At 46.2% G+C, this 24,210-nt stretch overlaps 1 protein-coding gene across 9 annotated transcripts in view; it reads right to left on the bottom strand.

Moving 5' to 3' along the window:
* The window catches only part of SETD5 (SET domain containing 5), a 313,379-nt gene that overhangs the window by 90,304 nt on the left and 198,865 nt on the right, over positions 1-24,210 (bottom strand). For 6 of the 9 annotated variants that reach the window (XM_069206129.1, XM_069206132.1, XM_069206126.1 and 3 more), the window contains 5 exons: positions 13,943-14,251; positions 13,447-13,689; positions 9,553-9,682; positions 8,905-9,158; positions 5,799-5,855 (listed from right to left, as the gene is read on the bottom strand). In XM_069206129.1, the coding sequence (XP_069062230.1) occupies positions 5,799-5,855; positions 8,905-9,158; positions 9,553-9,682; positions 13,447-13,689; positions 13,943-14,251 (993 nt within the window). The remainder of the gene's footprint in view (positions 1-5,798; positions 5,856-8,904; positions 9,159-9,552; positions 9,683-13,446; positions 13,690-13,942; positions 14,252-24,210) is intronic. The other 3 variants (XM_069206133.1, XM_069206130.1, XM_069206134.1) reach the window with 1 other exon arrangement.

Raw genomic sequence — 24,210 nt, 5'->3', positions numbered from 1 at the left:
CTTAGGGGCTGTCCTGACTGGCCAGTGACTCCTCCTTGTTATTCTCATTATTTTCTCCGGCCTTGCCGCCAAAAGTGGGGCCTGGCCGGAGGGGGCGGGCAACTCCACTAGCTGGAGTGTCCTGCTGGGTTGGCACAAAGGAGGTGAGCCTTTGAGGCTCACCGCCAGGTGTGACAATTCCTGCTTGGGAGAGGTGTTAGCATCTCCACCCAGTGCAGGCTTTGTTACTGGCCTCAGAGTGACAAAGGCACTCTCCCCATGGGGCCAGCAACATGTCTCGGTTTGTGGCAGGCTGCTAAAACTAGTCAGCCTACACAGATAGTCGGTTAAGTTTCAGGGGGCACCTCTAAGGTGCCCTCTGTGGTGTATTTTACAATAAAATGTACACTGGCATCAGTGTGCATTTATTGTGCTGAGAAGTTTGATACCAAACTTCCCAGTTTTCAGTGTAGCCATTATGGTGCTGTGGAGTTCGTGTAAAACAGACTCCCAGACCATATACTCTTATGGCTACCCTGCACTTACAATGTCTAAGGTTTTGCTTAGACACTGTAGGGGCACAGTGCTCATGCACTGGTACCCTCACCTATGGTATAGTGCACCCTGCCTTAGGGCGGTAAGGCCTGCTAGAGGGGTGTCTTATCTATACTGCATAGGCAGTGAGAGGCTGGCATGGCACCCTGAGGGGAGTGCCATGTCGACTTACTCATTTTGTTCTCACTAGCACACACAGGCTTGTAAGCAGTGTGGCTGTGCTGAGTGAGGGGTCTCTAGGGTGGCATAATGCATGCTGCAGCCCTTAGAGACCTTCCCTGGCATCAGGGCCCTTGGTACCAGAGGTACCAGTTACAAGGGACTTATCTGGATGCCAGGGTGTGCCAATTGTGGGATCAATGGTACATTTTAGGTGAAAGAACACTGGTGCTGGGGCCTGGTTAGCAGGGTCCCAGCACACTTCTCAGTCAAGTCAGCATCAGTATCAGGCAAAAAGTGGGGGGTAACTGCAACAGGGAGCCATTTCTTTACACCGGCCCTGAGCTGCTGGTGTGGTGACTTTGGGGTTGCTCTGAACCCCCAACGGTGGGCTACCTTGGACCAAGAACTAAGCCCTGTAAGTGTCTTACTTACCTGGTTAACCTAACAAATACTTACCTCCCCTAGGAACTGTGAAAATTGCACTAAGTATCCACTTTTAAAACAGCTATTTGTGAATAACTTGAAAAGTATACATGCAATTTTGATGATTTGAAGTTCCTAAAGTACTTACCTGCAATACCTTGCGAATGAGATATTACATGTAAAATTTGAACCTGTGGTTCTTAAAATAAACTAAGAAAAGATATTTTTCTATACAAAAACCTATTGGCTGGATTTGTCTCGGAGTGTGTGTACCTCATTTATTGTCTATGTGTATGTACAACAAATGCTTAACACTACTCCTTGGATAAGCCTACTGCTCGACCACACTACCACAAAATAGAGCATTAGTATTATCTATTTTTACCACTATTTTACCTCTAAGGGGAACCCTTGGACTCTGTGCATGCTATTCCTTACTTTGAAATAGCACATACAGAGCCAACTTCCTACAGCAATTAACTGCTGAAAGTGGTAAATCATTTCAGCAGGTGTGTGCAGCAGCATCATTTGGCCCGTGTCCCACAGGGCATGAATGTAAGCAGTGACCACCACCATCTCCCTCCTCTGTTAACACCCGAGGGGCCAATGTAAGGCCAAAGGGGAGCACACCATGAACCACAGCCCATCCCAATGGGAATGCAGGGCAGGTATTCAGAAATACCTGTTCTCCAAGTCCAGGGACACCATCCAGTCTCCTGGGTCCACAGCAAAAAGAAAGACTCAATGTGAGCATCCTGAACTTGTCCTTCCACTTAAAGACATTCAGTGGCCAACGGTCTAGCACAGGTGTAAGGCTTATATCATCCCTTGTTGTAAGGAAGTAGTGCGGAAAGAACCCTTCTCCCTTCGAAACTGGCACCTGCTCAATGGCACTCTTTGCAAGCAGAAGGCTGAAACTAAGCAAGATTATGAAATGGTCGGCCAAGCATTTTTCTGATTTGGCAGGGAATTTAAGGCCTATAAGGAGAAACCAAAGTAAGTAGCTGGGACTGCAGCATGGAAAGGGTTTGTTGTAGAAACTTGCACATTGGATTAACCCCTAAATGTTCTGTACAGATGGCAGCACTGCTTGTGGGAAGAGTCCCAAGGATGGTGCTTTGGCTCGACTGTCCTTAATTCATTCCAGGGTCAAATCAACCTTCTCTCCAGATGGTCTGGAAACATCCAATGGGCATGTCCATCAAGGATGCTTGCATATCTGCTGAAGCTCGAGTTGACATCATAAAGTAGTGATTTCTAACCACAACAATGGTATCAATAGCACTGCCAAAAGAGTATGTGGTGCTGAATCCAGTACGCATGACATGCTTTGCCGAGTCCTGGCCAGCATGTATCATTTGAGCCATCGAGGCTGAGATCTTGCAGGACAGCCATCAAAATCCTCAGGCCATATCCCACAAAACATGAGTATCTGTTCAGGAGCAAAACTGCTTTCTATTATTGTAAAGCTAAATTACCTGAACATTCCATTTCCGAAGGCATCCGCACATTTCAGCTCTGGGGTGATTTTATTTCTCGTACCACTAGACTCTCAGAAAATGGGGATCACCAAGGGCTGGTCTTCGTCAACTGGCCACAGGTCACCTGACCGGGAAGGGCCAAGCATTGTTTAGACCATGTTGCCATGGTAGTGTTCTTCAGGCCCCGCTGAACGGCAATAGAGGCTGAGAAGCGGTAGGACCTGATTGAAGGATGTTTGTTAATAAATTTTCCTTATTTTCAACAAGAAATCTAGCACTTCTAATGCACACTGCACAACACTGGGGAAGAAGCATTTTCTCCTGTTGGTGCCTCTGGCAGCTAGTCAGGCGTAGCCTCTGGGGATGTACGTAGCCCACTGACAATCTGTGTACCCACGTATGGCCCATCCTTGATATCATTTGAGAAGGGGGTTGTCTGCCCTTGTATCACTGTGGTGGCACGTCAAAGTACAATCAAAATGAGGCCTCTAGCCTCTTATAATACTGGTGCAAATGCTATTGTTTAGTTTGATTGTGTAAGGACTGGCTCCACTTTTGTAATCTTGTAGCGTGACAGAGGCCTGGAATGAGGCAGCAAAGGCTCAGGGGCAGACGCAGGCAGCTGAGTTGAGCTGTGCGGCTGTGGTGCCCGAAGGAGGCCAGTTGGAACCAGGATGAAGGCAGTTATTTGAGGGTGAGACACAGGTGGACCAGTGTATTCGGGGCACCCTTGGCCCAAATCAGTCAGAGGATACTTGTGTGTGTAAGGGGAGGGGGGGGGGGGGGAGGGAGGGGGGGGGGGCGATACTTCGGCTGCAAACCCTTACTCCTCACTGACTGAGCAGTGGAATTGAGTCAACTCCCGTTTAGCTTTTTAGCACGTACGGCACACGTCTTACCTGAAGCCTTCAAGTGGAAATATAACTTTGTGCTGGACTAGCTTTTCGAACGAAAACACAAGAGCCTTGCAAGTGTGACTTGTATTTTTGAAGCGATCTCTTATACTTTTTGTCATGGATCCCTGTCGGGAACATAAGGTCACATTTATTGTACAACTTCTAGTTGTGATGGAGCCAAAGCACCCAAGATACATTGTGTGGGTCCATGACAGCTGCTTCCTAGACTTGTGTCATGGATCTAGTATTGTCTGAAAACTGAAAATGTTATTAACAGACCTCCACATACAGACTGAAGGTCGTGGAAAGAATGGAACCAACATTAGCAAGGAAGGGTGACACTTTGCCTGAGGCTCCATTCAGTCGCTTCCAGGATAAAAGGGAGTGACCAGAGAACCACACGGCGCCACCTTTCTGGCATACAGAGGCACTGCTAAAGAACTCTCTGGATCCAGTCTGGCACCTAGGGATATTGAACTGAGGGATCTGCAGTTAGTATAGATGCTATACACTAGGACTGATGACCGTCACCTACATTCTGTTGGCTTGTTAGTTGTAAGCAAAGACGACAGCACTGAACCGACAAGAAAAGCAGGTAGAGACATTTTTCATATTTTAGAAGTCCTGTGCATTATGCAGAAGAAGGGGAAAGCTGTTGGTGTGTTAGACAAGACTGCACGCCATCCGAACCGGGCAACAGAATGAGAGGCTTAATTTTTATGTGTAGATGACAAGCTATGCAGGGCCCATCAAAAAAGAAAACTTAAGGTTGCATATATCTGATTAAAAATAATTATGTTACCTTTGAAGTAGGTAAGGCTCAAGTACAACCACATTTGTATAACATTCTAATGAACTTCCCTCTGCAAAGACGCATTTAAGTGATGCAACTACTGGAATAATTTAAATACACAGCATGAACTGATTATCCGTCCTTGAAGCTAAAGCAATTGCGGACTGCTTTTCGTAACCCAACATCTGATATTTAAAAGGCATCTGTATTCTGCGATAACCTTGATTATGTAAATAGCAAATTAATATAACAATAAGCCACTTTTATATTCAGAAACCGTATGCCAAGATCTGCAAGCCTCAGGGTTCAAATCATTTCGTAGGTGCCATCTAGTTTTCGTTTGGTGGTGTCTAAAGACTTCCTTACTGAATTTGACTTGTATCTTATTCTACGTAGACTAAATCAGTAAAAAGGACTTTCGGCAGATACAAAATGACTTATGGCCACTTTATCCGTCCAACCTTCAAGCAGGAAAACTAAACATTTGCATCTTAGAAACAGTAATGTCTCAATTTCATAATTTTGGACAAGCAGTACAAGTTTGTAAGAAGGACTCAAAGCATGTCTCCCGCCTGCATGTTTGTAAAGCAGTACTACCAAGTTTCTCATTCACACATTCAATAATAGTACTTTTAAGTTTTTTTATGGAACAAATTCTATCACAGGCAGTTGCTTAAGCAAATGCAACTGTAGTTTAGAAAAGAGGAGAGACAAGTCTGCAATGGATTGTGTAGGTAGAGAGCACTCCTGTGCTGTGAAGCCATGATACAAGTGGTAAAAGCAAAGGTGCCAAGTACACAAAGACAGAGTTAGGCAAAGCACTCCCGCTCTCTACGGAATGGGGACAAAAAGGTCACCTCTAAAAAAAAACACCAGAAAGAGCAACAGCAGAACTCCCCACCTCAGAGTGCAGCGAGCAAACAGCCAACCCCAAACCTGCCTCCGGCAGGCAGCAGCAACTATCCCTGTTCCAGTGTCGAGAGGACATCAACAGCCACCGACCCTCAAGATTGCTCCCATATGTGCTTGTAAGTAAGATACGGCTAATTTGCTGCTAAACAGCAATGTGTTCAACCAGTAGAAATTAATCCCACAACAAAACCGATAAACCCATTTCCAATCATAATCAAAGTTTACATTTTCTTTCAACATTTTTAAAAGCAATACAATTTTTGACTTAACTCAATCTTTAAGACAATCCACTATCTGCAACAATTATAAATATATTCTTTAAACAGTCCACATTTACCACATCCAATCACAGGACAGTTTCCGCCCTTACCCTCCCTTAATCCCCCACCCCCTCACACTCCAGCAATTGACGTCATGATGGGAGAAACAGCCAAATCCAATCACCACTCATGCACACCTCCCCCACCTGTTTGTATAGGCTTGTCACCTCTTCTCCGCCTCCCTAACCCCACCCCTCTTTACTGGGGTGCCGCTTCACATCCATGCATGCTTCCACAGACACGCTTCCTCGTGTGATTGAGATTGTGTGATAACTACCTCGGGTGACAGGGACTCGGGCATTGGCGCAGGGGAACTCTCAGGGGAGGATATGTTCTAGAGGAGGGAAAAGCATCTCGTTATTCATCTACTCAGTCAAGAAGCAAAATAAAACAAAAAAAAGAAACAAAAAAGAAAGCAACAACAAGCAGAGAAGTTAGCCACAGCTATTCTAGAAGGCAGAATGAATTGGTTATGCAACACAAAGTAGGAAACCGTTTTGAGAATTGATCTACAGGTTTACTTGAAAGAATTAGAACAGGCCTTGAATGGTTAAAGTGGCTCATGAGGCGATCGTTAACGCACATGTACAAAGTTTAGTTACTGCAGTTTGTTATTCGTGTTACTGGAACTCATGCCCCCAGAAGAATCCAAAGTGAATGCAGGGGTGACTGGACGGATCTACTCAATATTACACATCTAGATGATTGGGCCTATGAAACATTTTAGGAAATTACAATGAGTCACTGGGCTGGTAAGAGTGGTAATAGGACATGGGGTACATGCTGCAGGAAGCCGAGCTTCACCTGAATAGCTGTGGTTAATGTCAGCCTCCAGTTAAACAAACATTCAAATGAAAACAACAAGATACGCCAGCTGGTTTGACTTGGCTTCCTGTCCCCAGCACTGCTGAAACATGGAAGGAGGGCCATTTCAAGAATTCCTGCGCGCTTCACTGAATACGGATGGACCTTCTCGGCCCTTGCCAAGGGCTGATGTTTAGGCTGCAATCACTTGGTAATAAAAGGCAGAACTTAATGGATACATGGGTTGGCCAACAATACCCTGCGCACAAGGGAACCTAAACTCAGTCCCAACAATGAGCAAGAGTTCAAAACAACAGTACATATCCTTAAATCCTAGAGATGATGATTTAAGGTGTTGGGGGACTGGCAGCTGTCTTGCAGCTTTAAGGATGGAGCACAGAGCCAACGGCCACAGAAATTAAAGCGAACGTACAGAGGAAGACTTAACCTAATTCTCTCTAGGATTGCTTAGAGAAGCTCTTGCTGTGGCCTAAATGAACCTTTGGACAGGCTAGCACTGTGTCACCCACTAAAGAAGCCCTGGTGTAAGGAACCATTTGGCTCCATTAGCTTTGTGAGAACAACTTTTCTGAATTTGCCCAGCACCCGCTCATCCTAACCAGTTAATAGTGTGGAATGTGTGACCATTTAAGTCCCTAAAAATGGCTTCGTAGACACGAGGTAACCTGCAACAGAGATCTGGGCTCTATTATAAGCTTCGCAGAAGGGCAGATGGTTCACTGCAATGAAAAGGCTGTGCAGATCTCTGTCTCACCCCATCACCAATCACCAAAGTAGAAACTGCATAGATCAGTATGACCAATACTTAGGCAAGTATCTCAAAAGCTTTTAAGTAAATACTTTTGAAAGACTGGCCAGACTATACTTATACAGGGCTGGAGCCCATGCCAGTTGCAGAAATTAACGCATGTGGCTCAAAACTTTTAACACTCCATAGGGAAGGCTCTTAAATTGAGGAGGCTCAAGAAGCAGGCATCCAACTGCAGACAACCAGTGGAATAGCAGCTGTCCTGAAAACCAATGACTCACTGACAAGGAAATAGCAGAGCAGATGCAAATGTTTGTGTATAAAACAGGGGCACAATTACTTCCTATCTCAATGCTCCAAGCTTGACCACGGTCTCACTTCTCATTTGTCGGCACTGCCCAGCCTACGGCTCTAGAGGTGCTGACCTAGCCAGGATATTCTTTGGAATGGCCCTTCATGCACATCCAGGTGGCTGCTGGGGAAATGGAATTTTAGTCCTGAATCACAGATGAAGGCAACTCAATGAAACACAAGAGTACAAAGCTGCGGAAATGAAAAACGGTTATAAATGAGCAGAGTTTAGTGAAATACAGAAGCGTGCCGCTGGATGAAGAGGCTGAAAGGGCCGCCTCTGGGAGGGGGTACGAGGAAGAGGTTCGCAGCCCACAATCAGGCAGTGGAGCTTAATGAGGCTTCCAAAGAGCCGAACAGAGGTTGAACAAATTGTGGTGATAACGGAAACTTGAACCAAAGCCCCATATTACGGCACTCAAGCTGACAAACCTTTTTATCCTACCTTTATAAGGAAGGCCTTCTTTCCACAGATTTCAAACATGTTGCAGACGAACCCAAAGAATAGTTCAGTGGGCCTCAAGCATTAGGGGACGGCCCAGTACAAAAAAATACCTGTCGCTTTTTAAGCTTGTCTTCCATACAAGAGGAGGCTCTCAATCCTTCACCTTTAAGGTGTCCAGAGTCCCTGCTGAAAGCAGAACCCCCTGATATGTCTTCAGGGAGACAGCCTAGCCAGAAGGTCATCTGGAACTCCCATATCAGGACGCCCCTACTGGGGCTGTTTGAGTCCGATGCATAGATTCCTACAAAGTTTCAGTGAGGCCTCGGGTTTCTATCTACAGGGGCAGGGTTACATCAGTGACTGCAGAGGGCTGGACTTCTTTTCCTATTAACTTATTCCAGTGACCTCCTAGGAATAAATTACTGCCTGCAACCAAGGGTGCCACAGTAGTGCTCTTTTGCCCTAGGAGACCACACTAGCCCAAGAATCCACTCTCCTGCAGTGTTTCCAAGGATGAATGGCATCTGCACACCACTAAGTAGCACATGCACCCTTTGCAACAAGTGAACTGAAGAGGGATGCTCTATCTAGCAACTTGACCAACAGCGACCCAGGGATCAAGGCAAGGGAGTGGTGGTCTTTACACCTATTCAGGAATTCAGGTCCTAGGCCGATTCAAGAGAATATTTTTTTGGGGAAAAAAACAGTTCTGAAACATTCTGACACCACAAACTCCATGTCCAGAGAACAAAATTAAAAAAGGCCGAAATAGTGAATGAATTATTCACACCTGGGACCAGAGATGGGCAGTGTGAATGACTGACTTATGGGTGAGACTTATAACAAGGCGCTCTGACCTGGACATTGTAACGAGCATGAGTGCCCTCCAGTAACTGTTCTGACTACAGTATCCGAGCCTGAACCGGGACAGGCCCAGTGTACAGAAGTGGTAAACTGGTTGTGCTCAGTTTTCTTTACAAGTGCTTGAGACTTCGGCTGGTTCCAACCATTTACCTCAAACTGTAGCGGAGTATTACAGCGGCTTGCAGAGAGAGAAGGGATGGGAGAGAACATCAGGCCGTAACCATTGCGGCATTCATCCTCCCCGGGAAGTGATGAGCAGGGTGTGGTCACTAGCGGGCTCACGGACTCTGTGTTCATAACAATTTGGGGCGGAGGGGTGATAGGCGACAGTGGCCGTAGAAGCTTGTCGACCGTCTGCTCCATCAGGTAGCGAGCCTTCCATTTCTTTAATGGATTTGAAAGATCTGCAAAGAATAAAAGAATGTTTAGTAACAAAAGGAGACAGTACACGGACATTAGTGGATACTATTCCTTGAGTGACCCTCCCCATACCTTCAGCTCACAAGCTCCAGGTACAGGGCACAAACTTCCATCTTGGTAAACTTTGTAACCCTCCCAAAGTCACGCGCATTCACAAAAGTACAGGAAAGACTACAGGCCGAGCAAACTATCACACGCCAACTAAACTCAGGGCTGGTGCTCCCTTCATAAGGCTGAAGACACAAATGCAGACTGCTGTACAGTCTTCTGCCATTGCAACAGCAAAACCACTTCCATTATAGCACCCCAATTTTAAGTGAATGGCGCACGTAGAGCTCTTATGAAATTGTTTTACTCCAAGGTACATGTTGTCCATACCTGCGCTGTCCTTGCAGATACTGGAAGAGCTGCAGCCCTCGTTGCTTTGGTATAGTGACTGGGTTCTTATATCTCCTAAAGGAGACGGTGCCTGGCCCATCCCCTCATCCAATGCTTGTTTTATCCACCGCTGTCAATATAAAATATGAATTATCCACATGCACTTTGACAAGAAAATTACCCCAACAGGCAGAGCCAATAACCACTGTTCAAAAGCATGCACACACAGAGCATTTAAAGCACACTAGACCACAAAACTTCAGCATACCAGGACACCAGCACTGTTCAGAAGAGCATGCAAACTCATGTACTACATACTGAGGCACACGCTCAGCATACCACAGCAGCGCTGTTCATACAGGCATGCATTCACCCACAACATGCAACATGCTAAGGCATATGCTCAGCATACCACAGCAGCACTGTTCATACTGGCATGCATTCACCCACAACATGCAACATACTAAGGTACAGACAGCACACTACAGTAGTGCTGCTCATACATGTATGCACTCACCCACAGCTGGCAACATAGTAAGGCACACGCTCAACATACCACGGAGGTGCTGTTCATACATGTATGCAATCCCCCACAGCATGCAACATACTAAGGCACACGCTCAGCACACCACAGCAGGGTTCTTCTTACATGTATACACTCACCCACAGCATGTAACATACTAATGCACACGCTCTGCATACCACAGGTATGCACTCACCCACAGCATGCAACATACTAAGGCACACGCTCAGCATACTACATCAGCCGTCCACGCTAACAAAATATTCAAAATCTGACAAACAGCACTGGAAAAAAAAAAATAGTTGAAGCTTCCAACTTATTTTGAAAAACAAGTTTACCAAGCTAACTCTAACAACATAATCCCATGAAACCACCTGTCCCAACACCCACATCCCCTGAGCCCCTGCCCACTTTCCTGCAATTCAAAATGCCCCAACTTAAGGCACATAGACGGTCCTGTAAAGGATTACTACTTCTGAATTTTGCCCCATTCCATTTTCTTCCTTAACAATATTGAACTAATAATCCAATGGTGTTTTCTTTGAAAGCTAATCAACTTGCTGGGCACAGCAACATTCACCACAACACACTGCCAAGGTAGAAGACAGATGAAAGTACAACTTAAGATATAAACATACTCCTGATTCAGAATACAAAGCATCTAGGCATAAGGCTTGTGGCATTTACTCATGCAGCAGTCTGACGTAACCAAACAGTGGCACAATGCTGAAAGGCATGGGCGCACCAGCAGCCCAAAGCGTGCATCAGCTATGTGCTGCAATAACACATAAAATTGCACACACGTATGCGAAGAACCCAAAGAATTTCATCACACAAGAATACTACATTGTGCAATGAAGCGAAAACCAAATAAGGAAATGCTACTAACCTGTCACAGCTACTATAAATTTATGGGCACAAAGTATTTCTACAAGTAAACGATGTATGAATAATTTATAAAGAACTCACCTTTAGAAAAAAGTAAGGCACTTGACTACTTTTTGTAGTAGCCCAGTTTGACAAAATCCAAGCCCAACACTGCTGTGTTTTGTCAGTTTTACACTTTTACATTATAGGGACAAAAAAATAAATTGGAAAGTGGAAGATGTCAAAAAAAATATCTTAATATTGCCACTTAGTCAGCTCCCAAACTTCATAATGCAATGCAGTGCCAGCTCATGTGAGTTCACTTTTTGGCTAAGAGAAAGGGTCCTACATGCTTTCGAAGATTTTCTTTTCGTTTAGAGGAGGTGACTGGGCTTCTACGAAATCTGATGTGGCTGTACAGGATGGAGCAACAGGATTACAGGCAGGGAAGCTGCACCTGGGTAACTTCTTAAGCATTTGGTGACAATCGCATAATAGCAACATCAAACCAAAACAAGAGCTATGTGACAAGGGGGGGGGGGGGGGGGGGGGGGGGGAGAGTGGGCAGTATGGGAATCACCAGGATACCTAAATGTTGACTACACTGTGAATCCAAGCCCGCCTTTGTACTGGAGTCAACAGTGTAAATAGTGGCTGGTGAAGCTATGGACAGACTCCCACATGGCTGCTCAAATGAGAAAATGGATATCAGTGAAAAAAAATAAAGTTAAAAACTAAGGTATTATTCTGCCTCAAATGTGGAAAAGTACTCAAACTCTTCAGGTATAGTTTGCAGCACACAATGCACACCTTTAAAGTATCATGAGCGTGAATGAGGGAGAGGTGGAACTCAGATGTGTTTTTTAAAGTACCACAGGGCTGTGGACAGCTCTCCTCCATCAAAGATGGAACAATACAGCCTTGTCCAACTGCACAAGAACTCTGGTTTTGGTAATGGCAGAAAAAAACCTGAGCAAGTTCAAGAGAGCTGATGGGAGAAGTATTTTTGCAACCAACCTCTCCAGGTTGGCAGGTGGACCTAGTGTGCAGCCCGTCTTGTAGACATCCATCACTATTAACTGAAAAGGTTTGTTTCTGAAGGTTTCCCCATGCCACCAACAGCAGAGAGCAGCTTTCAGTAACTGTCACCAGAATTCTTGCTCAAGTGATGAATGATAATCCTGAAGAGGTCTGGTGCAGCCAAAAGAGATCTCTTGGGTAATTTGGATCTTAAGCCCTTCCGGGAGACCAAAGATCTCCATTAACACATGAAAGGGCTGTGATGGAGAAGGGCAGGTTACAGGAATATATGTATGACGCAATTAGTAGCTTGCTACACCTCAGAAAAACTGGGTAATCACCAGAGTTCCTCACATACACTTGCAATACTCTGGAAGGACCTCAGGAACCTGATGATCAGCAGAGAAACTGTTGAAATTAGTTTCTTACCTGTAACTCGAGTTCTCTAGTGTTGTTTTCTTTCATATATTCATAACGATAGTTACCTAAGAAACTCATCCTGTGACCCAACCTGAAATTTATGCCTGAATTAACTGCAGATGCACAGGTCACCCTTTGTTGTTTAGTAATCGGACAACGTCCATACAGAAAACTTTGCACTCGCGGAATGTCTGCCGATAGATTCCATTTTACAAGGACACGAAAAAGGATGTGTACACCAGACGAGCTGTTTGTGCATTTCGGCCATCCAGGAAGAGTCCTTACACTGTCCAAACAAAGCATAAAATGCTGCTGCAGCCTGCATCACCTTCTGTCTTAAGGTGGAGCATCCATTCCTGGGGAAAAAGAGGGTGCAATGCTCCAGAAGCAAGTGACAACTGCTGGATTTAATGAGCGAGTGCCTCTACAAGACTGGACGAGCAGGTACATGTTCACCAAGAAATACTGCCTGGACCTGAATGCGGCAGCGAAGTCATCTTTGGGGGAATCACTTCTACGCAACCTATTTGCGTCTGTTTTTTGCTTTACTCAGATTGTATGTACCGATTACTATTCTGAGTCAAGCATGTCAATATAAGAAAGAAGGAATGATGGAGAAAAAAATGACTTACTTACCTGTAAGTCCAGTGTTCATCTCTATATATGTACATGGGATCCTCTTTATTCCACCGTCAGAGGCTCTCTTCGATGACATGTACTCCTTAAACTAATGCGCCAAAACCTAAGGGATGGTTGCTTCTAGGAGGAGAAGGGCTCAGTATTTCCACCTGACTTGCTGCATTTACATATGTTTCAATGAGGTGATGTGCTACTAAACACATTTTATTGAAACCTTTACTGGTATTAAAGGGAATTATTTAAACATATGACTATGCAAAATTTCTAAAGCTGGAGAAATATTTAGTATTTCTAAATAAGTACACACACACACACACTAATGACTTGTATGCATTTGAATGTAGGTAATGAGCACAAGATCCCTCTGTGATGTACACACATTAACAAACACAACAAATGCAGAATTATGCCAGAGGATCATTCACCTTTTTACAGGAGCCAAATGTACCATCCACAAAGAGAGGCCGCCTACGTCGCTCAGGGATAAAGGGAGATCCAAAGCGGATGTAGTGCTTGGGGGTGGTGCAGATTAAAGGAGAGTGGCTGAGGCCAGGCAGCATGTTAAGGGTTGTTGCCAGAACTGTGGGGTCTGTGGTGATGCGCAGGGGACACTCAATGGGGCACTCCGGCTTCTCTGCCTTGTCATTCAGCCATTCTGTAACTAAATACTGAGAAAGAAATGACAACATTAGAGAAGGCTGCTGCCACTGCTTCACAGTGGTGAAAATATCCAGTCATCAGAACAAGCATAACGAGGTAACTAAGGAAAAAGAGCACAGGGACGTGTCAACCAGAACAGAATTTGTTTTGTTTTTTAATCAGTCAGAGAATATCTGAATCAATTAGGTCAATAATACTTGAGAAAAGGGATGCTCAACTTTTCATCTCCATGGTTTACAGCTAAGAGAACATCCAACACACCTTTTTTGTTTTTGGGACCTTCATAGCGGACCGGTTAGCCTGGGGTCCCACCACTGAGGATGCAGCAGTCTCTACACCTGGTAATTGCCCGCTTGCTCCCACCGCCTCCAAGCTGCTAGTCTCTGCTGCGGCTGGATCCGCAGTCGTGCCAGCCTCCTCTGCAACAGTCGGGTCCGGCTCAGGCTGCTGGGAGACTGCCTGCTGCTTCTGCCGTCTTAACCTCTGTGTCGAGTTGCTGCGGTATCGGGACATTCTGCTCTTGGGCCTGGGCCGGGTAGACTTTGCTGGGCCTGGTTTAGGAGCAGCCTCCTATTTGAATAAATACAGAGAGTACACAGTTGATATCAAGGGCTTTACTCTTGTTTCGTGAACGGTTTCTATAGCAAGACACAAAACTGTGATGCCGGCAGTCACCAGGATACAGAACATGAAATATATTGTAAGGAAATGCCTCCTTGGCATGGTTGCCCCCTGACTTTTTGCCTTTGCTGATGCTATGTTTACAATTGAAAGTGTGCTGAGGCCTGCTAACCAGGCCCCAGCACCAGTGTTCTTTCCCTAACCTGTACTTTTGTATCCACAATTGGCAGACCCTGGCATCCAGATAAGTCCCTTGTAACTGGTACTTCTAGTACCAAGGGCCCTGATGCCAAGGAAGGTCTCTAAGGGCTGCAGCATGTCTTATGCCACCCTGGAGACCTCTCACTCAGCACAGACACACTGCTTGCCAGCTTGTGTGTGCTAGTGAGGACAAAACGAGTAAGTCGACATGGCACTCCCCTCAGGGTGCCATGCCAGCCTCTCACTGCCTATGCAGTATAGGTAAGCCACCCCTCTAGCAGGCCTTACAGCCCTAAGGCAGGGTGCACTATACCATAGGTGAGGGTACCAGTGCATGAGCATGGTACCCCTACAGTGTCTAAACAAAACCTTAGACATTGTAAGTGCAGGGTAGCCATAAGAGTATATGGTCTGGGAGTCTGTCAAACACGAACTCCACAGCACCATAATGGCTACACTGAAAACTGGGAAGTTTGGTATCAAACTTCTCAGCACAATAAATGCACACTGATGCCAGTGTACATTTTATTGTAAAATACACCACAGAGGGCACCTTAGAGGTGCCCCCTGAAACTTAACCGACTATCTGTGTAGGCTGACTAGTTTTAGCAGCCTGCCACAAACCGAGACATGTTGCTGGCCCCATGGGGAGAGTGCCTTTGTCACTCTGAGGCCAGTAACAAAGCCTGCACTGGGTGGAGATGCTAACCCCTCTCCCAGGCAGGAATTGTCACACCTGGCGGTGAGCCTCAAAGGCTCACCTCCTTTGTGCCAACCCAGCAGGACACTCCAGCTAGTGGAGTTGCCCGCCCCCTCCGGCCAGGCCCCACTTTTGGCGGCAAGGCCGGAGAAAATAATGAGAAAAACAAGGAGGAGTCACTGGCCAGTCAGGACAGCCCCTAAGGTGTCCTGAGCTGAGGTGACTCTAACTTTTAGAAATCCTCCATCTTGCAGATGGAGGATTCCCCCAATAGGGTTAGGATTGTGACCCCCTCCCCTTGGGAGGAGGCACAAAGAGGGTGTACCCACCCTCAGGGCTAGTAGCCATTGGCTACTAACCCCCCAGACCTAAACACGCCCTTAAATTTAGTATTTAAGGGCTACCCTGAACCCTAGAAAATTAGATTCCTGCAACTACAAGAAGAAGGACTGCCCAGCTGAAAACCCCTGCAGCGGAAGACCAGAAGACGACAACTGCCTTGGCTCCAGAAACTCACCGGCCTGTCTCCTGCCTTCCAAAGATCCTGCTCCAGCGACGCCTTCCAAAGGGACCAGCGACCTCGACATCCTCTGAGGACTGCCCCTGCTTCGAAAAGACAAGAAACTCCCGAGGACAGCGGACCTGCTCCAAGAAAAGCTGCAACTTTGTTTCCAGCAGCTTTAAAGAACCCTGCAAGCTCCCCGCAAGAAGCGTGAGACTTGCAACACTGCACCCGGCGACCCCGACTCGGCTGGTGGAGATCCGACGCCTCAGGAGGGACCCCAGGACTACTCTGATACTGTGAGTACCAAAACCTGTCCCCCCTGAGCCCCCACAGCGCCGCCTGCAGAGGGAATCCCGAGGCTTCCCCTGACCGCGACTCTCTGAAACCTAAGTCCCGACACCTGGGAGAGACCCTGCACCCGCAGCCCCCAGGACCTGAAGGACCGGACTTTCACTGGAGAAGTGACCCCCAGGAGTCCCTCTCCCTTGCCCAAGTGGAGGTTTCCCCGAGGAATCCCCCCCTTGCCTGCCTGCAGCGCGGAAGAGATCCCGAGATCTCTCATAGACTAACATTGCGAACCCGACGCTTGTTTCTACACTGCACCCGGCCGCCCCCGCGCCGCTGAGGGTGAAATTTCTGTGTGGACTTGTGTCCCCCCCGGTGCCCTACAAAACCCCCCTGGTCTGCCCTCCGAAGACGCGGGTACTTACCTGCAAGCAGACCGGAACCGGGGCACCCCCTTCTCTCCATTCTAGCCTATGTGTTTTGGGCACCACTTTGAACTCTGCACCTGACCGGCCCTGAGCTGCTGGGGTGGTGACTTTGGGGTTGCTCTGAACCCCCAACGGTGGGCTACCTTGGACCAAGAACTGAACCCTGTAAGTGTCTTACTTACCTGGTAAAACTAACAAATACTTACCTCCCCTAGGAACTGTGAAAATTGCACTAAGTGTCCACTTTTAAAACAGCTATTTGTGAATAACTTGAAAAGTATACATGCAATTTTGATGATTTGAAGTTCCTAAAGTACTTACCTGCAATACCTTTCGAATGAGCTATTACCTGTAGAATTTGAACCTGTGGTTCTTAAAATAAACTAAGAAAAGATATTTTTCTATATAAAAACCTATTGGTTGGATTTGTCTCTGAGTGTGTGTACCTCATTTATTGTCTATGTGTATGTACAACAAATGCTTAACACTACTCCTTGGATAAGCCTACTGCTCGACCACACTACCACAAAATAGAGCATTAGTATTATCTATTTTTACCACTATTTTACCTCTAAGGGGAACCCTTGGACTCTGTGCATGCTATTCCTTACTTTGAAATAGCACATACAGAGCCAACTTCCTACATATATGTACAGTAAAGACTTCACACAGAGGTCATTGTACCGCTTAAGATGCAACAAGCAGGGATATGGAATAGTTAACTAGAAGAGCAAAGATACAAAAGAGGATACAAATGAGATCTAAGGAAAAATCAACAGTCTCTTTCCTGAACACTGGAATAGGAGCACTTAATGAACAGCACCAACCCAGGGCCTTTTAAGTATCGACCCCTTCAGTGTGCTTCTGTGGCTGATTCACTAGTTCATCACATGCACCACTGCAGAGAAAGCTAATGGCTTGTTTTAAAGACCATACGAAGAGCAAAGCACCAAAATTATTCTGGAGACATAGTTGTATACAAGTATGTAAGAATTTTGTCAAGTAATGTCAACACCAGGAAAAAAAAAAATATATCTTTCTTACCCGAAACACTAGTTTTGTAACTTGATTCATGTGCTTTGCATTGCTCGTTAAAACAAAAAAAAACAAACAAAAAAAAAAAAACTACTGGGTGTTCACACAAAGGCATCCCCAGTCCACACACAACAGGGCACTTGAACATAGACCTTCCTGCCTTTTAAGCATGTGGTCCTTCAGGAACAAATCCACTTGATATCAGGAGAACAAAAGACACTGCACTAGAAGCTTTCTGCCCAAAGGAGAACTTAACCGGGACGCACTTGGGAACCACAACTCATCTTCCAATCTGCCAGTAAGAAGGCTCGCGATGCAAAACCTTGCAAGCTCCACTCAACTTCTAGCATCAATGTATGCACAACTAGTGCTGGATACGTTTACTCTCCTACATACCTAGGGTTTCAGGCTCCTCAAAAATAGCAGAGGACGTGGAACATGGCACAAAATATTCATTTGGCTTTAAAAAGAAGACAAAAACCTTTCTGATGCAGACAAAACATCAAAGCATACTACTCCTTGGCCCGTCACAATCATCTACAGCTGTGTATGGGAAAGAAACAAGCTAAACTCTCAGAGATACTATGGGAAGAGTCTGACGGGCTTAGATATAAATGCAGCAAATCACAATGAGAGTTTGCATGTCGTTTGAATGGTCCTTGCTCTTGAAACTGATTAATTTGAGACCTTTGGTGTAAAATTACCCTCACTAGGATGAATCCCCCTCTTGTTCCCTCAGCGTTAATCCCAACACCAACCTGCCTACCCCCCTTAAATCATAACCCCACTCCCTTGTCTTACCTGAAGACACTTCTACCCAACCACTGTCTTAGCCATTACTGTCTCACCATAACTCCCACCCAAGCCTAAACTCGACTCTCCTGCCCTTACCCGACCTTTCCTCAATGATCTGGTCCAGGCAGAGAAGATGCTGAGATTACTACACTGCGGCAAACAAAACATTACAACATGGGACAATGAAAGTCCGATTCTTATCGATCTGGGCGCTTGCAGGACACTGCTTTGGGTACTATGCAATCATGAACTAGGTAATTGCACATGTGAAGCATGACGACACGGGGTGTATTCTAGAATTCCTTAAAAAGATAAGTCATGTTTCATCTCTAAGTTAAACAATCCACCTGACACAGCGTCTGCTTTGTTTTCGTTCGGTAGGACTGATTGAAGAAAGTGTTTTTTTCCTAGGCCAAATGTCACTAGGGGCCATATGTACAAATACTTTTTCCCATAGACACAGAATGGGGAAAAACCTTTGCTACATCTGGCCCTAGGTGTTTACTTCCAAAATGCAACTGAGCATTTAAAAGACAAGGCAGGTGGGCATGCTTGTTATGCAAAGAAAATGCTTTAGAAACAAACATTTTACCATTTAATACTTGTGTAGGATACTGTACATTGAGAGATATTCTACTGTTAAGTGTAACCTAAAGCAAATATTACAACTCAACTTCCAGCAGCCTTCAAATAGCAGTTGTTTTGGATATTAGCATGTCAGCAGACCAATTTATTATTTCAGTCATGTCCGTGGCTCTATCTAATAACAGGGATTTCATTCACCCACATTTTCTTATTGCCACTGTGGTTTAGGACCAATTCTTTATCGAGAATGTTCTAGCCAAAGAAACAAACACAAAAGACCAGAAAAGCGGGTGCTCTGAGAAGCTAACCATGGCGAATAGTACAAGAATCCGCAAGGTCGTTTGATAATGCATGAATTTGCAAATTGTCAGCATATTGCACCAGTGCGTTCAAAAGACAGTAACTATGGGTGGGAACTTTCGTGCTCTATCCAGTAACGAACTTCAATAAGCACAACAAACAGTTCAGGAGGGTAAACCGTACAAAACTGAGATAGTGCCCATTGTGGGCATCACAAGTAGGGTGAGAGTAGCGGACAAGAGCGTCTGGTAATGCAGCAAGCTTGATCGGGTCACTCAGCCATTTTTTTTTTTTAAGACTGTTTACTTTCATGTACCTGTGCTAGCAAACCCCAAAAGGATAGGTTACTCATCATGTAAGCATCTGTTTGTGGATTGCAGTGCTGTAGATTCACATGCTCTGCATACTCCTGCCATCTAGTGTGGGGTCCAGAGTGGTGAAAGTTGTTCTATTTCAAAGAACTGTTCTGAGTCACAAGATCGAGTGACTCCTCCTCTCTGTGATACTGCGCAGGGGCATCTACTCCTCTGTCAGATTGTTTTCCCACAGGCGGGTGAGAAAGGGGTGGAAGGAAAGTATGGGGAGAAAGATGGCCATGTAATGTATAAATACATATGTACAAAATCTATACAAGGATAAAGTAATTGCAGCGGACAGAGACGTCTGGGGAGGAGGGAGGGCGCATGTGAATCTACAGCACTACATGCCACAAACAGATGCTTGCGGGGTAACACTCATTTTGGAGGCATGTGTGGCATGCTTTGCATAGACTGCAAAGCAGTCCCTCCATAAGGCGATGGCTAGTCTGTAGGGATTGCAGCAGACTGTTAGTGTACGTAGCACTGACTGACCTACATTTGCTTGTTGGTGTGATAGAACAGCCACACAGTAGTGTTTTGTGAATGTATGTGGTGCAGACCAAGTAGCTGCCTTACTAATGTGAGCTATGGGAATATTACCAAGAAAAGCCATAGTCGCAACCTTCCTTCTTTTAGAGTGAGCTCTGGGAGAAACTGGTGACGGTCTCTTAGCCGTAAAATATTAGGTTTGTATACGTTTGTCTATCCAACTGGCTATGCCCGATTTGGATAATGGGTTGCCTTTGTGGGGTGGGAAAAAAAAAAGATAAAAAGAGTTGTTTGGCTTTCCTAAAGTCTTTATGTAGGAAGTTGGCTCTGTATGCACTATTTCAAAGTAAGGAATAGTATGCACAGAGTCCAAGGGTTCCCCTTAGAGGTAAGATAGTGGCAAAAAGAGAATACTAATGCTCTATTTTGTGGTAGTGTGGTCGAGCAGTAGGCTTATCAAAGGAGTAGTGTTAAGCATTTGTTGTACATACACAAACAATAAATGGGGAACACACACTCCGAGACAATTCCAGGCCAATAGGTTTTTGTATAGAAAAATATCTTTTCCTAGTTTATTTTAAGAACCACAGGTTCAAATTTTACATGTAATACTTTGAATGAAAGGTATTGCAGGTAAGTACTTTAGGAACTTTGAATAATCACAATAGCATATATACTTTTCAAATAAAACACATATAGCTATTTTAAAACTAGACAGTGCAATTTTCACAGTTCCTGGGGGAGGTAAGTAATTGTTAGTTCTTGTAGGTAAGTAAACCACCTACGGGGTTCAAGTTTGGGTCCAAGGTAGCCCACCGTTGGGGGTTCAGAGCAACCCCAAAGTTACCACACCAGCAGCTCAGGGCCGGTCAGGTGCAGAGTTCAAAGTGGTGCCCAAAACGCATAGGCTTCAATGGAGAAGGGGGTGCCCCGGTTCCAGTCTGCCAGCAGGTAAGTACCCGCGTCTTCGGAGGGCAGACCAGGGGGGTTTTGTAGGGCACTGGGGGGTGGGGGGGGGGGGGGATTGGGGACACAAGGTAGCACAGAAAGTACACCCTCAGCAGCACGGGGGCGGCCGGGTGCAGTGTGCAAACACTCGTCAGGTTTGTAATAGGTTTCAATGGGAGACTAAGGGGTCTCTTCAGCGATGCAGGCAGGCAAGGGGGGGGGCTCCTCGGGGTAACCACCACCTGGGCAAGGGAGAGGGCCTCCTGGGGGTCACTCCTGCACTGGAGTTCCGATCCTTCAGGTCCTGGGGGCTGCGGGTGCAGGGTCTTTTCCAGGCGTCGGGATCTGAGAGTCAGGCAGTCGCGGTCAGCGGGAGCCTCGGGATTCCCTCTGCAGGTGTCGCTGTGGGGGATCAGGGGGGACAATGAAAATGTCACTTACCCAGTGTACATCTGTTCGTGGCATTAGTCGCTGCAGATTCACATGTTTCGCACAGTCCGCTGCCTGGTGTTGGGCTCGGAGTATTACAAGTTGTTTTTCTTCGAAGAAGTCTTTTTTGGTCACGGGACCGAAGGACTCCTCCCTCTTCGGCTCCATTGCGCATGGGCGTCGACTCCATCTTAGATTGTTTTCCCCGCAGAGGGTGAGGATGGAGTTGTTTGCTATAAATAGTGCCCATGCAATGGAGTGAATACGTATGTACATAAAAAGTTTATAATAATTATTTACAAATGTACAAATGTTTAAGATTTAAGATGTACTTCTAAACGGCTACAGGCTTCCCGGGGAGGCGGGAGGGCACATGTGAATCTGCAGCGACTAATGCCACGAACAGATGTACACTGGGTAAGTGACATTTTCAGTTCGATGGCATATGTTGCTGCAGATACACATGTTTCGCATAGACTATAAAGCAGTTACCTCCCCTAAAAGCGGTGGTTTAGCCTGTAGGAGTATCTTACCTCTAAGGGGAACCCTTGGACTCTGTGCATACTATTCCTTACTTTGAAATAGTGCATACAGAGCCAACTTCCTACAGCATTTGTTTAGTGCTCTGAGGTCTAGAATGAGTCTGAAAGAGCTGTCCTTTTTGGGAATCAGGAAGTATAGGGAGTATATGCCAGATCCTTGATGTTAAGGCGGAACAGACTATGCCCCCTTTGAGAAAAAGGGCCTGAGAGTAGTTAAGTGTTCCCGAGATCGCCTGTGAGTGCAAGGGGGAATATTGGGAGGAGTGGTGATGAGCTCTGGATAGTAACCATGGTAGATAATAGCAAGGACCCATTAGTCCGTGGTGATGGTGCCCCAGATGGAGTAAGCTGTTCGGAGTCTACACCTGACAAGTGTTGTATAATCAGGGGGAAGGTGGAGGTAGTCACTGCGTGGCAGTGAAGGAGGACCTGCTTGCGGCAGTGCTTTTCCCTTCCGACTTGTTGTTGAACCCCCAAGAGCTTTTGTAAAAACCTCTGGTGTAAATGGACGGAGGCTGTCTAGAATGTGAGGTGGACGCCTCCAACCTACAAGACCACCTGAATCCAGAGTGGCAAAAGGAACCCCCCCCTTATGTAGTGGTCTGAAGGGTACCCATGGCCTTGACAGTGTCGGTGCCCTTTTTGAGCTTCTCTAATGTGGAGTCTACCTGGGGCCGAAACAGCTGCTCTTTGTCAAAGGGCATGTTGAGGACTGCCTGCTGAACCCTCCGATTTAAAACCTGAGCAACATAACCAAGCATGCAATCTTAAAAGGAAGCTGGTGCCGTGAGCCGCTGTGTCGGTGGCATCAACGGCGCACCTGACAGGAATGCTGGAGATAGTCTGACCCTCCAAAACAATCTGTTAGCCCCTCTTGCGATGTCCCTCGTGAAAGAACTGTAGGAGCTCCTCCATTTCATTCCAATGAGTCCTGTAGTACTGGCCCAAAAGGACTTGAGTTGGCTATGCGCCAGTGGTTTGCCACCTGTGCAGCTACCCTCTTCCAAGGGGAATCAATTATTTTACTCTCCTTCACTGGGGGAGAAGACTCCCCAGTGGCCTGGTATTAGCCTGTTTACAGGCCATCATTGCCACAATGGAATCGGGTGGCACCTGTGCCCTGATGTAAAGTGGGTCAGAGGGGCCTGCCGTGTACTTTTTGTCCACCTGTGGTGTGATTACCTGGGAGCAGAGAGGCTTCATAAAGATGTCTTCAGCGTGCTTGAGCATGGCAGCCAGCATGGGGAGGTACTGTGTTGTTCTGTGAGCAGGGACAAAGGTGTCAAACAAAGTCCAGCTCAAGAGGAGCTTTGTGCAGCTCAAAGTTGTGACACATGGCTGCTCTGGCGACTAACTGTTGGTAAGCTGCAGTGTCCCGTGGTGGGGAAGGGCGTGTGGGGCAGAGGTCAGGGTCACAGGCATTCCAAACTCAGCATCATCTTGAGGGCCCTCTAAACTACCAGTGTATGATCGTGGTATGAGGAGTGTAAACCCCATGAATTGGTGACATTGGGGATTCTGAAGTGGAAAGTAGAAGAGGAGGTCTGCGTAGAAGCCTTGTCCTTGGTTTTCGTCTTAGTAGGGACAGGAACATCCAAGGCCTCTTGAAAGGGAAGTTTCCTTTTAGGGAGGCACAGGAGAGAAAGGAGTGGTGATGATTCGACCTGTGCCCTCTTGGATCTGGAGCTTGTGCTGTTAAGCATCCATTTTCTCCACTAAGGGCTTGACCGGACATGGGCTGGAGGAAAATTGGACCGAGTCTCTAGTTTCTGAGCTTTTTGGCTCCAAACCTGTTCACACTGAAGTCTTCAAATTCGGAAGCTTGGTCAGCACCGAAGCTGAGGCGAGGTTCCGAGGTCTGGATCAATACCGAAACAATCTCTCGGTCCGAATCTATGAAGGTTGAAGCAGACAATGGAGCTTTGGTTTTGGCAGCCATCTTTGGAGTTGAGCCAGAAGGCAGGCGGCTGAAGTAGATTTATGGTACTGATCATGGCCAGATGGCAGTGGCAGTCTGGTGACCTCAAGGATGGGCTGAAATATCCTTTTGGAGAATTTATGCGAGACAGAAGGGGCCACAGTACTCAAATGCTGGGCCGAGGTTAACTTGTGGCTTTCGATGTTGAATTTAACGCCAAACTCTCAACTGTCCTGTAAAGAAAAGGTCTTCCTCTTCCTGCTCTGGGTTCCTGCTTGAGCATGTTCCTCTCAAAAGATGTCTGAGTTGTCGTTCGGCATCTTCTGGGCCATTTCCAGTTAACAAGCACGATGATCCTGAAAGGTCTTTTGGAGCAGAAAGACTTGCAG

This window comes from Pleurodeles waltl, chromosome 9, assembly GCF_031143425.1.
Source record: "Pleurodeles waltl isolate 20211129_DDA chromosome 9, aPleWal1.hap1.20221129, whole genome shotgun sequence".
Lineage (NCBI taxonomy): Eukaryota > Metazoa > Chordata > Amphibia > Caudata > Salamandridae > Pleurodeles > Pleurodeles waltl.
This window is presented reverse-complemented; position numbering and strand designations above follow the sequence as displayed.